This window comes from Grus americana, chromosome 1, assembly GCF_028858705.1.
Source record: "Grus americana isolate bGruAme1 chromosome 1, bGruAme1.mat, whole genome shotgun sequence".
Lineage (NCBI taxonomy): Eukaryota > Metazoa > Chordata > Aves > Gruiformes > Gruidae > Grus > Grus americana.
In genome coordinates, this window is record NC_072852.1 from 3,463,997 (window position 1) to 3,477,678 (window position 13,682).

Below are 13,682 nucleotides of genomic sequence, written 5' to 3' on the forward strand. Positions count from 1 at the left end.
GACCAAAAAAAAATAATCTTTTTTTTATGTTTACTTCTTTTCCCTCTCCTTTTTCTCCTTCCTTCCCTTCCTTTTCTTTCTCTGTTCTGTTTTGGTTTTAATGTTTTTTAATCTAATATAACTAACAGAGCATCCAGATGCTGTGGTCTAGATACTTTATAAAGACTCAGTCCCTGACTCTCAAATCTTACCCTCTTGACTTGATTACAGTACAGAGTGGGAGGGTGAGAAAGCCATAGGGGACACAGGGAAAATAGCACATTGCAGCTCAGCAGAGCATATGAACAAAGGATGTATTGTATTTGCATAATAAGTGAGTAAATAACAGTCTGAGTATCATTTCTTGTGGGGTCCCAAAGGGCTTGAGTAAGTTATGATCCCCACTTAGATTCACTTTGTGATCATGTTCCTTACAGGCAAGATGACTTGGATAAGGCACAAAGATGGTTGCTGAATGACGGATATTCAAGGGAAAGTCTTTAAAAAAACCCTGAAGCTGAGGATAAAGAAATGGATTTTGATGGCAGGAGGAAAGGGGAACTGGATGCTTTGAGACGAGCGGCCAAGGAATTGGTGGTGGTGACTATGTCTTGTCCTGACTGGACATGACTCCTACTCTTCTGGGAAAGGAAGGGTGAAAATCCATTGCCAAGGGTTGAGTTTATCTTGCCAAATATGCCTACAATGCAGTCAGCAATAGGTGAGCTCTGGTTTCCCTTTGTAGAAAGTGGACGTCCAGTCAATGCTACTGGGGATCATGAGGGAGCAGTATGAAGGAAAAGTAGGAAAGATTCCCTCACCTGAATGCTCTGGATGACAAGAGTTGCACAGGGGAAGACAAGGGAACTGGGACACCAATATAAGGTAGAGACTGTTGGTAGGTGGATGGGTCGTTGTATTAAACCTTCATGGATGTTCTACCTTTTCCCATGTAGGATACCTACCACTCAAAGTAGATCAGACCCATTTTCTTTTGGAAAATGGAAAACACTTTGATGAGACTTGGGCTCGTGTTCCTGGCCATAAACAGTAACAGAGAGTAAAACTGTATAAAATAAGGTTAGAAGAAAAGCCAGATCCCTACATGCTTCATCCCTAGGAGAGGATGATAACTCAGAGTATCTGGTCAGTCTCCAGCTTTCACTAGAAAACAGCATGGTGAAATCCCCATGAAATTGTAACTATATATGTATGAAGCACCATAAAGGAACCAAACTAATTAGTTCAGGGCTAAGACCACATAGCCTCAGAGAGGTTTCATCGCCCTCTTTAGCAGAATTTTCATGATGGCTCTCACTGGGGACTCACTGAGGTATAGCTATGATGAAGGCCATAACACATATGTGAGAGAAAAGGAGAGAAAGGGTTCTCATATTTCTTAGACTTCATTATTTCTGCACTTAACGAATAGAATGAAGCTACAGACACAAAATGAATCAACAACAGTCCGCTTTCAAATGTGTTGCCCTGGTACAGATTAAACTGGATCTTAGCTCCTCTAGAATCTGAACCAGCTCTCCTTAGAGTTGGTGGAAAAGCTTAATTTATTATATACCAAAGAGAAAAAGGATGGGATTGTGCCCTTCCTTGGTAAGGTTATTGGCAGTGGATGGGTTTTTTTTTCCCTTACAATATGTGAAAACCATGCTCTTCCAACCTAGGTGACGTCCATTGCAGAAGAAGGATGAAGAGAAACTGCCTCTGCTGGAAAACGCCCAGGAGAACTCTTTTTTAAGGACTCTTCTGCTTGGGTCCTGCTGCAGGGTCTGCTCTGCAGTTTTACCCTCAAAAATATAAACCTGACCATGCACCCAAAGATGACTGGGTAGGGTTTGACACAGGCTGCAAAGCAAGTACTATGTTTGAATTCAAACCCAGAGCCTAGTTCAAGCTCTGAGGTTTTATGCAGTACATCACCCAATGAAATTGCCTTTGCCTCCCCCCCACCCCGTTTCAATTAGAAAGAACATTAGGTCAATCAGATAAAGCCACATTGGGAGGATTTCCTCTTTATGGCGCTTGCCTCTTCAATTATCTATAATGAACTTCCTCACAGCACTGCAAAGCTTTTTATATGCAAACGAATCCTGTTTTGGGGCTGCCGCAATCACTGCTTGTTAATGAACTTGAAACAAGTGTTATCGGAAAGGTTACAGCACCAGTGTTGGGGGGGACATGGGATAAAGCTAGAAAAGAAAGACCAGCCTGCAGAGCTGGGATTGGCCTGCAGGTAACATAGTGGACTATCTCTAGCCCCCATCCTCCAGCCCCCTTCAGAGGCTTTTCTGTTTGATAGATGTCAAGCAAAATGCCCGCTCTTGGGAAATGGCTGCTCAGCAGCAGATAGGGCTTTCCCATCCTCCTGTCCCACTGATTCACTCTGCCAACGCATCTCTCTCTCAACTCCTATAACTGGGGAGGAAAAAAAATGAAGAAGATGTTGCCAAGGTCTCTTCTTATGCCAGGAGGTAGAGAGCGAGCTGTTTCGGACACGTCAGGACATGTTGGTCAGATGAAGGAGAAGATTCAGGGGATGTTGAAGCCATGCAGTCCCAAACGGTATTTATGTGTGGTACTGCTGGCATTATCAGAATGGGAATCTGTCACTCTTGTTTTAATACAGCCTAGACCATCTCCTTCCCCTGCCCCCTGGGTTTTTATAGTTCTAAGTCACTCAGGGTTATACTGTCCCTCGCTTTCTCACGCTGAGTAGCTACTTAACCCTGCAGCTAGCCTTAAAGCTGGTATGCCTTGATGGGGTAGGACCATTGGACCCAAGGTTGGAAAGACTTTCTAGCCTGTCAAGCCTTGCCCTTTTGTCAAGACAAACACTTCTATGACACTTTAACCATTGTGTTTCAGCATTAGTAGTTCCCTAGGGACATTTCATCATGGGACAGGACAACAGCAAGAGCAGGGAGTGTTGGAACAGGGTGTAGCTCCTCAAGCACTCCTGAGGGTCAGACACAGCCTCTTTCCACACTGGATATGCCTTGTGCATGATGGGGCATAAGGCAGCTTCCACCACTCAGATACTCAGCTTCCTGGAGCCTCCTCGCACATGTCTGCTTGTTGAAGTGCTGCTTAGCACCAGGATCTCCAAGACTGCAGAGAATCACAGTGGTAAAGCTCATCCCTACAATGCAGTACCACATGGTCTTGCCACCCCAATCCTTACACCATCCAGCCAGGTTAATGTGACGGCCTATTAAGCCTTGGTCCTTGATAGCACATGTTAAGCTAGGCCTTGTGCCAGATTAGCACAGACAAATTGCCACCAGACCCAAGATAGTTAACCTCCACCCAGCTCCAGTGACTGTGTGCTTGGCTGTCTTGGTTCTGGTGTTAGATTGGGCAAAGCCAACTGAAGTCCTTCAGCAGCTGTTGAGTACTTACACCATTAGTAAGTGCAGAGGAGAAATCAGGTGGCCCCAAAGGGCTTTTCAGTCTGGCACCCCTGCTGGGACAGACAGACCCTCTTTGGGGACTGAGGAAGCCTTCTGGACTTCACTGCAGTGATGTGCTGGGTGGTTACTGGATTTTCTTCCTGCCCCTGGCCATGGATCGGCTCACACCCGCAGTGTGATGATTGATGGGTCTTGTAATTCTATTCCTGGTTGGTGTAACTGCAGATGTTACACGTCTAATCCGTTTCTTTATCTTCCTAAGGTATTTGCTTCTGTAAGATGCTTCTACCATCTGCTCTAACAAGCTCCCAGGCTCTCATAAGCCATAAATTCCACTTTTGAGCCTTTCAGTCCCTTTCCCTACCTTCCAGCCCTGGATCAGTCATTTTCCTCCTCCCATCCCTTGCCCACACCTACAGATTAAGCTTGCATCTCTTTATGTAAGTTCCCTGTCTCTGCTTGCACCAAATGGACCTGACTTTAATGTTGGGCAGGACATGCTGAAATGGTGTTGCTCTCCGGACTGGAGTGGGTGGGTGCACCATCACGATACCATGGTGCTTTACAGAGAGCAGGCAGTATGCCAAATACAGTGCAGAGAAGAAAAAGAGGGGACAGGCTTTCTCTTGGCATCTAGGAGTTGAAAAGACTTAAGAGAGGGGACAGCCAGGCACTCACAGGTGATCAAGACAGCATGGTCTGCACATATGGCATGCTTATGTTTTGTAGCCTGTTGTAGTGGTTTTTTCAAGGGATCCCATTTTATATCAAACTGCCTTGGATTAGCCAGGTGAATGCTGCAGTAATTTCCTAAAGAGCTGATAGCTTCCTAGAATACATGAATTTGACAGCTTGCAGTTGCTGGATTGTACTACGAAGAAGCAGTGCATTGCTACTCCAACTTAAAGCTTTGCAAATTGATGAGACTTTGAATGCAGCCTTCTGCATTGGAGCTTTGGGTGTCCAGACCTCTACCTGTGTGAGGGACCCACCAAGAGGCACTGGATTAACAACATCCATTTAGCACCGCTTCTTTTGTGAAATGGTGGCAAGCCTTTGCAAGGGATCTCCACACACTGTGTAACAGCCGTTTCTTGGGAGCTGGATCCATCTGTAATAAATACTCTGTCCCATTCTCAGCCAAAACAAACTCTCTTTGTAACAGCCCAGACTCTGTAGTTTACAACATGTCTTGCTGGCACTAGCTGGAGCTGTGCCTTTTGTACAGTGGTTCATTGGCTGTTGGGGAGGTAAGGAATTATGCTTAGATTTTGCTTTATTCACTTCTCATGTCACGGCATTGCAACCAGGCTAAGTCCCTGGCGGGGACGTGATTGCTTTCCCACTACCTGATAAACAGAGCAGGTATTAAAAAACACCAAGGTAGCTTCCATGGGTCCTGAAGGTTGAAAGTCTTGTAGTGCAAGCAAGGGAGATAGGAAAGCATGGTCTGTAAAAGAAATCCTTCCTCACCTGTTTATCTGAGCCTTCCCGGTAATGCTTCTTGAATACTCTTGTAATAGGCTGAGGCCCAGGGAGATGCAAAGGATTTGTAATCGCTTGAAGCGAAGCATGAAGTGAGTAGGTTGAGAAGCATCAGAGGACTCCACCTGGGGCTGGGAAACCCATGCACTGACTTGGTGTGTTGTATCCTCTTTTCCCAGGACTGTCCCCAGCTGCTGCAGGCAGAGAAGATCCTGGTGCCGGTGGAAGTGGTCAAACCGATCACGCTGAAGGCCAAGAACCTGCCCCAGCCACAGTCAGGCCAGCGAGGCTATGAGTGCATCTTGAACATCCAGGGCAATGAGCAGCGGGTGCCCGCCTTGAGGTTCAACAGCTCCAGCGTGCAGTGCCAGAACACCTCGGTGAGCAAGCCCTGCATGCTCGGGAGATGTGCGGGGGCTAAGGAGGACCAGGAGTGCCTACAGCACTGTCCCAGTGGGATGTTGCAGCCCTTTTTACCTTACTGCCTACCCGATTCCAGCCACAGTCAAAGAAAGGGTGGTTGGTAGCTTGCACACTGCCCTTTTTGGTCTTTAGGCTGGCTGGTGTCACCACGCAGTAGTTGCTCCCACCCTTGGATCCCAACATTTGGCCATGCTGAAGCACCTTAGTCATGACCCACAGGCATTATTTTCAGCTTAACCTGCCCAAATCCTCACAGTGCCGCATACTTGTGTGCATTCAAAAGGGTTTCCAAAGGGACAGGTGTTCGTGTCAACACTGAGAATTAAGGTTATTATGTGGGAGTTTGGTGATAGGACATATAAACCCCCATATAAACAGTCTGATGGATGCCAGCATGTAATGGGTCAAAAGAAGGGTGAGATGCTGAAGGCTTGAGTCAAACTTTCCTCCAGCCACTGACTCACCGCATGACCTTTGATTAGTCTTTTTGCCTCAGAACACCTCCGCTTCCCCATCTGCAGTGCAGGACCAGTAACCCCCCTCCCAGGGAGCCTGTGTGAGTCACGACAGCGTAGTCACTACGGCAATGCCAGTCTCGGGGACAAACACTGGCATCTGCCAGGAGCCATGCGTATGTGCAGTGGTGCTCTCCTAGCACTGCTTCTCCGGGGGTTTCTCCATGAGATTCATGTCTCCCAGACATGCATTTGAGTCATTCTCATTGCTGCTACTACAAGATGATTTATTAGTCAAAGAGCTAATTAGAGGCTTTAGCCACTTCACTGCAGCTCTGCCACTCCATGCCGGGCAGCGCTTGTTAAAATCCGTCACAACATATTCTGCTGCATTAAGCAGTGCGCTGATGATTACAGACAGTTCACACATTTTACGAACTGTTGCAAACAAGCAACTTCCCGATGAAGCTCATGTATTTGTTTCTTTGTCCCCGTCTCTCCCCCTGATTTTCATTACTGGTTAGTGGCCTGTGAGCATGCAGGTTTGAGGTTTCACAGAAAGGGATGGCTTGAGAAATTAAGAAGGCATTACACTTAAAAAAAAAAAAATTAAAAATTCTTTTACAATGGTGAAAGCCTGTGGCTAAAGGGGGATTATATGGACCTGAGCAGAGTTTACATATCTGTACAAAGAGACTTAGCAGGAAAGAGAGCAGCCACCTTTCAGAGTCATGAATCCTCTGTTACAAATAGGTATCGGCATGAATTATCTCAGGATGATTTTAAGCATGGTTGGGCTGAGTGAGGGACTGACTGCCTCAGCAGTCCTGGAGGGTCCCTCTCAGCATCCGAGTTTGTGGCATCAAACAAATGAGCCTGGTTTTGAGAGCTAATGGTTACTATTCCCATACTACCTGCATGCTCCAAGAAGTTGCTAGTGCCTAGGACCAGAGAAGTGGGCTTCAGTGAATCCCCAGACACATTTGCTCATGGGATGCCTGAGTGCTGCGACAGCACCATGCTGATTTTAAAGTTTGTTTTCATGCCCGAATATTCAAGGCTACTCCTGAGCTGCGCAGGGTGGCAGAGCTGAATCTCAGGCTCATGCCAAGGCACTCCACGACCGCGCTGCTGTGCGGTGTCTGTAGGACGCCTGTCCCGTGTTTGGTGGTGGCTCAGGTGGACCTCTCTCTTCTCCAGGGAGATAGCTTATTTTGCAATAAACTCAACTATTTTCTATCCTGTTTCCTACCTCCTGTCTCCCTCTCTCTCTCCTTTTCCCTCTCTCTCTGCCCCTCCTTCTCTTTCCTTCCCTTTTCTTCTCTTTTCTTCCTTTTTCTTCCTTTTTCTTCCCTTTTCTTCCCTTTTCTTTTCGAGGCACTTTGACTCTCTGATTTGAGTTCTTTTCTTTCTTTTCTTTTCTTTTTTTTTTTTTTTTCTCTGAGACATGTTTTTTCATTGTTGCTCTGAATTTACCAGACACTGAGAGAAAGAGATGTGGAAGGGAGAGCCAGACAAAGGAAAGAAGCATTCACACAGATACAAAAAAGGAACAGAGAAGCCCCATCTCTGTTTGAGCAGGTGGCAGAGAACACAGACAATAGGGAAGGAGTGCTGTAGATATGTCTCCATCATGATTATTTTCTTCCCTGCCAGAATTAGCATTCAGTCTGGAGCCACTGCGATACAATAAGCCTCTGCTCCAAGGGTCACCTGGCTTTAGAAACGGCTGTATGAGCTTGTTTGCAAATTGAATCAGCCCCCTTCGACAGAGCTTTTTACTCAGCAGAGTTGCTGGATGAGACACTGAATGTAGCACCTGCATTGCAGGCTTGGAGAAGATCCAAAGGAGGGTGGGAGGATGTGTTGTGATGGTGTGTCCCTGAAGGGATGCTACCCTGCCAGCAGATCTTTCTGTTGGTGATGCATGCTAGACTAAGCAATCATTCTTGGCTTGTTTTCCTTCATAAGCCTCAAGATCTACCCCCTCCCATCATACACTAGGCACCGATGAGCTCAAATTCAGCTCTTGGAGAGTAATTTCTACAAAATGCAGGAGTTTTCCTGCTTTCACACGGGGCAGGATCAGGAAAAAGCCTTAACTCTTGCTCTCCACTCCCTGGTCCCTCAGGATTTACACCAGGGTAGCTGAGATCAGAACCATCTTGAGCAGACGCTTTTCTAAGTGGCTCCAACTTCAGTTAAAGGACGCTATAGGGACACCCAGGTGGGACCAGCCTATCTGACGGTCAGTCAGTAATGTCATATCCCGCACTAATGGTACCTAGGTGCTTGGTCCAGTCAATAGCCAGCTCTGTCTCTCCTTCTGTCTTTCCTGGAGATATTTCATTTGATAACAGCAATAAGTCACTGCAGGCAGCACGCTTCGGGACAATTACTGTTCTTGTCAAGTGGTTTGAGACTCTCAGCTCTGGGCTTTGTCCTCTATCACACCACCCAAGGCACACAATTATCACTCAGAGAGACCCTACCTGCCATTCCTTATTGCACTTATGATAGCTCTGCCGACAGTCTGGGCACAGAGTGATGGGAGGAAATGAAAAGGAGGAGAGCCAAGGAGGCATATAAATAAGTTAGTAAAAATGTCAGCAGGAATGGCTGAAATTGCTAGATCTATTAGGGCAGAGAGCAATCTCCCCAGTGGGAAACAGTGGGTGCCCCAGCACTTGCAATCAGCCCAATATTAGCAGCCTTTGCATGAGGGACAGGGAGATAGGTGAGAGATGACCATGCCATGTTCATTGCCATTACCTGCTACGATGACTAAGCCCACATTCTGCCTTGGTGTGAGCCTGCCCATTGCCTGGCCTTGGCACACACAGGCAGCACACATTGATTTCTAGCAGCAAAATCCCTGCTGATAATTTGCCTCGAGTCCTTCACTTGTGTCTTCAGACCTTCAGGTCTTCAGGTCTGTGTGTCGTGAGACCTGAGATGGTACAGCTGAAAGTGCTGTGTAACTTAGGGATAGGAAAAGCAGATATATTTGTCACATCGTTGCACTTGAGCAAAAGATCCCAGAGGCATTTGACTCTGTGGTGTGGCTCACACAGTAGAGGGAGTGATGAAAAAACCCAACAAACCAGAGCCAGGGAAAAAATGAGGAGCTATTCACAGAAATCGTGGGAAAACATACTTATGGGTGGCCAAAGGAAGACAAGCACAGCACTGTGAGATGTAAATAAACGTCTCAATTATTATGATGCAGCATTATTATTTATCTACATTCAAATGTCACAGAAAACCCCCAATCATGATGTGGGCTTTATTGTCCTGGGAGATACCCAGACATAAAAATTCAGTCACAGCTTTGGGAAGCAAAGAGCCCAAGGAGAAGGGATGGCTGTGGACAAGAAGTTTTCTTCCTATAGTTCATGCCTGGAAAATTGATGCAAATTATTTGCACGGGATCACACAAGGAGTTGGTGGCAGAGCCAGATACAGGAATCAATCCCCAGGCCCAAGCTCTAATCACAAAAATGGGTTTTTGCGTTGTCGGGGAAAACAGACTAACACTAAAATACTATTAAAATGCTGTTTGTCTGCAGATGTTTCCACACTATTGGACATGTTTGAGGTACAAGGGGGAAACATCATATAATTGCTCTTAGTTTGTCATCCTAAATGTGCCCAAGCCAAACTACCAAAGGGCTTTACCCGGTGATACAGCATTGCAGCAGGATGCAGCACGAGGTCAGGCATGGCTACGGCTTTGCACAAACTGCACGGCTCAGAGGTCTGTGAAGCTGAGCTCCCCTAATGCAGGGTAACGGGATGCCCAGAGGAACTAGGAATCTGCAGATTTCTGAAATACAAACTATCATTCCACAGCTAATGTTTGCTAATGTTTGCATAGCTGTTGCAGAACGGATAGCTGTGATTTTTCAGCCATCCTCTCCGCCCGAGGATAGCGAACTTCAGTCAATGTGTTTATGGTAGCTTGTGTACAATATGTTAAACCACTAACTACAAGGAAAAATGGACAAGTGATGTGATGGGCTCAGCCTGTGTTGCAGGAGTATCTGATAATAGCGAAGAGTTTAAGAGACAAAGAAATGGTACTTGGGAGTACAAAACATGCTGTGTTTTTCCAGCGAATTACAACAGCTCCTTCTAGCAGCTTTTTGGCATTTCCTGATGAGAGTCAGTCTGCCTTTCTGGAAGGGCAGCCCCTCTTTCTCAGTTTGGGCCTTTAAATTGCCTATAATTTTCTGCTTTGATTTGATTTGCATGGTAGGAATCCAGATTTGGCAGATTTAGGGGTCAGATTTACATCTTTTGAACAGTTTTTCCTGTGCTAGAGAAAGTTGTGCAGGGTAACACATACCTACAAGCCCTAATGGTATGAATGCTCTTAGCAGTATCTGAGAAGCTCTGCTATTAGTCCTGGAGATCGATACATCGTCCCTTTTTCCTTCTCTGAAATATATTTCCATCTTATTGTTACAGCTGAGCGAATCCTTTTCAAAGACTCCTATTGAGTTCAGTGCACTTTGAACAGGGGTCACAATGAGTTAGCAGCTCCTGTGGTCTGAAGAGGATGGAGCGTTTACTTGCTGTTACTTTGCAAAGACCTCTGTTTCGCTGCCGTGCAGCCCATGAGCTGTCTGAGCAGGCTGGGCATTGCAGCGTGAGCATCTTCCTTCCAGCCCCCAGCTGGCTTCATCCTTGGAGCTCTTCCGTGCGGATCCCATTGTTTATTCCCTTGCATCCGTTTCCAATTCTGGATGAAGTTTGCTGAGTTAACAAGTCTAATATGTGTTTGCCCCCGGTGCCGCAGACAGATAAGATCTAAAATCCCAGCTGGGCTCCTGCTGCTGGTGCTCAAATCCTTGGTGGGATGAAAGACTCTGGGGGACTCCAGCTGCCTGTCCTGTGGCAGCCCTGTCTAGGCTCTGCTAACAGCTAAATCCCAGCACACACATACAGCAGACAGCATCACTTTTGCGGGCACCCACAGACTCAACTTCTGACTTAAGGGTGACCAGTATATGCTCTTTCCCGTTCCCAATTAGCATTTACAACGTGCTGTGCAAAGCAGGCATTTGCAAAGCTCCTGAGTGGCAGATGATTAATTATTCTCTACTTTTCAGACTCCCTCCTTCCCACTCCTGTCTCCCCATCCTTGCTCCTAGCTCCAAAAAGCTGTGAAAAGCCAGTGTTGTGAGTCCAAGCGGCTCTACATCATCTTGCATCTTGCTGGCAGTGACACCGAGAAGTGTCATAAAAATGCTAATATTGAATGAGACTGGCGGGTACAGCCCTATTGCAAAGGACTCTGCTAACCTGCGGCTGCTCCTTACTTCCTTGGTAACCACAAAGCTTATACCCATAAATACCCTACAACTAGATCGTAATCACAGGGTCTTGCAGATTAGTGGTTAATTGTGTTTAGTTTGTCCAAAGAGAAATTACCGTGCAACTAGCACTCACTCTGTCGTAATGGACAGAAATCATCTTATATGATTTACTCTGCAGTTACGTGGCAATTAACAGACATAGAAAAACCTACCTCTAAAGGCTCAGAGTTTTGGTATCTCTGTGGAAAACCACGCTGAGACTTTAAGTGATGGGTAACTCTTCAGTGGTCTCTAAGACATACCCAACAAAACCAGACATCTTAATTATATTTAACCTTGTAGTGAGGAAAACTTCTTTTTCTTTAAAAGTAGGAGTTTGTTATGCAATAGATCCCAGTGCAGTGGGAGATTCCTGATCTCAGGAAGGTAAATCCTCATGTGCGCTGTGGTCAGTAGTAGTAGCAGACATTAAATGTCTCTCCCCTTCTTGCCTTGTTCCCATTCTGTCCTTTAAGCAGCCTTCTCCTCTCCCATTATGAGGGTTTTTTTGCCTTTTGGTGAAGTGTTGGATGGAAGCCGTTGCAGGAGGTGGGCAGTGGGATCTAATGGGCAACTGGGTGAACCCTATGTGAACTGGCTTATGATAAACCAAAATCTAGCTGAAAAAATACGCTAAGCACCATGTGTACAGAGAGCTCCCCGAGTGGAGAGTGCCTCCAGAGATCAGCTTCCATTTCCTTCATTAAGGCCAGGTCTCTGTACCTTGACTGCGCCTGACAAGTGTTTGTTTAAGTCTGTCCAACCCTCTCAGAAGATTTCTATGGCTTTCTTAATACATACTTGCTGGAAACTGGATACCTCCTACTCCAGCTGAAGCCTTTCTGGTTCTGAGTACGGAAAAATAATCGCCTCCTGGGGCTTACATATGTAACAAACTCTATCTAGTACATCCCCAAATGAGATTTGCTTGGTTTTTTGGCAGCAATATGGCATTGTTGATTCACAATCTGTTTGTGATCTTCAGTAGTCCCCAGACCCTTTTCTGCAGCACTGGCCAGTCACTCCAATTTCATATTTGTTTGCATTGATTTCTCCTGCCGAAGAATATTCGGTACTTGCCTGTATTGAATTTCACTTTGTTGATTTTGGCCCGTTTCTACAGTTTGTCAAGTTTGTTTTGAATTCTAACCCTGCTTTTGGATGTTCTTGCACCCTCTCCCAGAACAGTGTCATTCATTAAATCTGTAGTCTGTCATTTAAGTCAGAAAATACTGAATAATGCCAGACCCAGGACAATACTCCATTTGAAACACCTTCCCAGCCTGACATTGAATTATTTGACTTTTTTTGGGGGGGAGGGGCAGCTTTTGCATGTACCTTACGGTGTCTTCTTTTAGATCATATTTCCCTAGTTTGTTTATAGGAATCTCCTGTAGGACAGTAGCAAATACCCTACTGAAATCAAGATAAATCACATCTGCTGCCTCCCCTTTATCCACAAAGCCATTAAGCCTGTCAAAAAAGGAAATTAGATTGGGTTGACACAATTTGTTCTTGACAAATCTATGCTGGCTGATTTTTATCAACTTATCATCTTGCAGGTGCTTATAAATTGATTGTTTAATAATTTGATGTACTTTCTTTCTGGAAAGCCAAGTTAGGCTGACAGGTCTATAATTACACAGAACCTCCATTTTCCCCTTTTTTAAGGTATTTCCATAATATGCCTGTTCTCTGCTTTCTGAGACCGCACTCAGCTTCCAAGAGTTCTTCAAAATATCACTAGCGTAGATAACCTTACATATACGCTCAGCACCTGTGGAGTACACAGCAGAGGTATATTAGGGTGCATCATGTACACCTTAGAGGTGCACCCAAGAGCTGGCAAAATATTCTTCAGCGCTATGCTCAACACCTAGAAGGCAGATTTCCAAGATAAGCCCAGTTACAAATAAATATGCTTAAATCATGGAATATTCACCTAACAGCTAGCCTGCTGGCTATTGAGAGGGGCATGGCTTGCTCTATGGAGAACCACAACTTTGAGAGCATCCCGTGGCTTTCGGGCAGGTAATGGTGATTAGGGAAGTAGCTGACAGCTCCATTTCTCTTGTTTACAACTTGCAGCACCACTTCTTGCCTCGTCCTATCCCTTCCCCACCTCTGGGCACCATGAAAGCCTGAGTTTGGGGTTTGTTTGGGTTTTTTTTGTTTTTCCTCTGCCACTTCTAGTACTCGTACGAAGGGATGGAGATTAACAGCCTGCCGGTGGAGCTGACGGTCGTGTGGAACGGGAATTTCAACATTGACAACCCAGCACAGAACAAAGGTAAAGAGTTATTTCAACTTGTCCTTGGAAGCGGTAACCTTAGCAACGGGCCGCATCGCTCCCTACACTTAACAAAGCCGCCACCATCTCCCCGTGCTGTCTGGTGCATACTTGTTCTCTGCACTCTGCAAATTACCAATTTTTTTGTGTGCTTTGTGTTTCCCACACACACTTCTCTCTCCGCACCTGAGAAATATGACTCTCCCTCCCACTTGTGTTGCTTTCCCTCTTCCTTCATCATCTTTGCCTCCCGCTTCTCCCC

General features: G+C 45.8%; 1 protein-coding gene across 3 annotated transcripts in view; it reads left to right on the forward strand.

The window, feature by feature from the left end:
* PLXNA4 (plexin A4) overlaps nucleotides 1–13,682 on the forward strand; it is a 454,779-nt gene that overhangs the window by 356,535 nt on the left and 84,562 nt on the right. For all 3 annotated transcript variants that reach the window (XM_054806078.1, XM_054806099.1, XM_054806089.1), the window contains exons 10-11: nucleotides 5,072–5,272; nucleotides 13,324–13,420. In XM_054806078.1, the coding sequence (XP_054662053.1) occupies nucleotides 5,072–5,272; nucleotides 13,324–13,420 (298 nt within the window). The remainder of the gene's footprint in view (nucleotides 1–5,071; nucleotides 5,273–13,323; nucleotides 13,421–13,682) is intronic.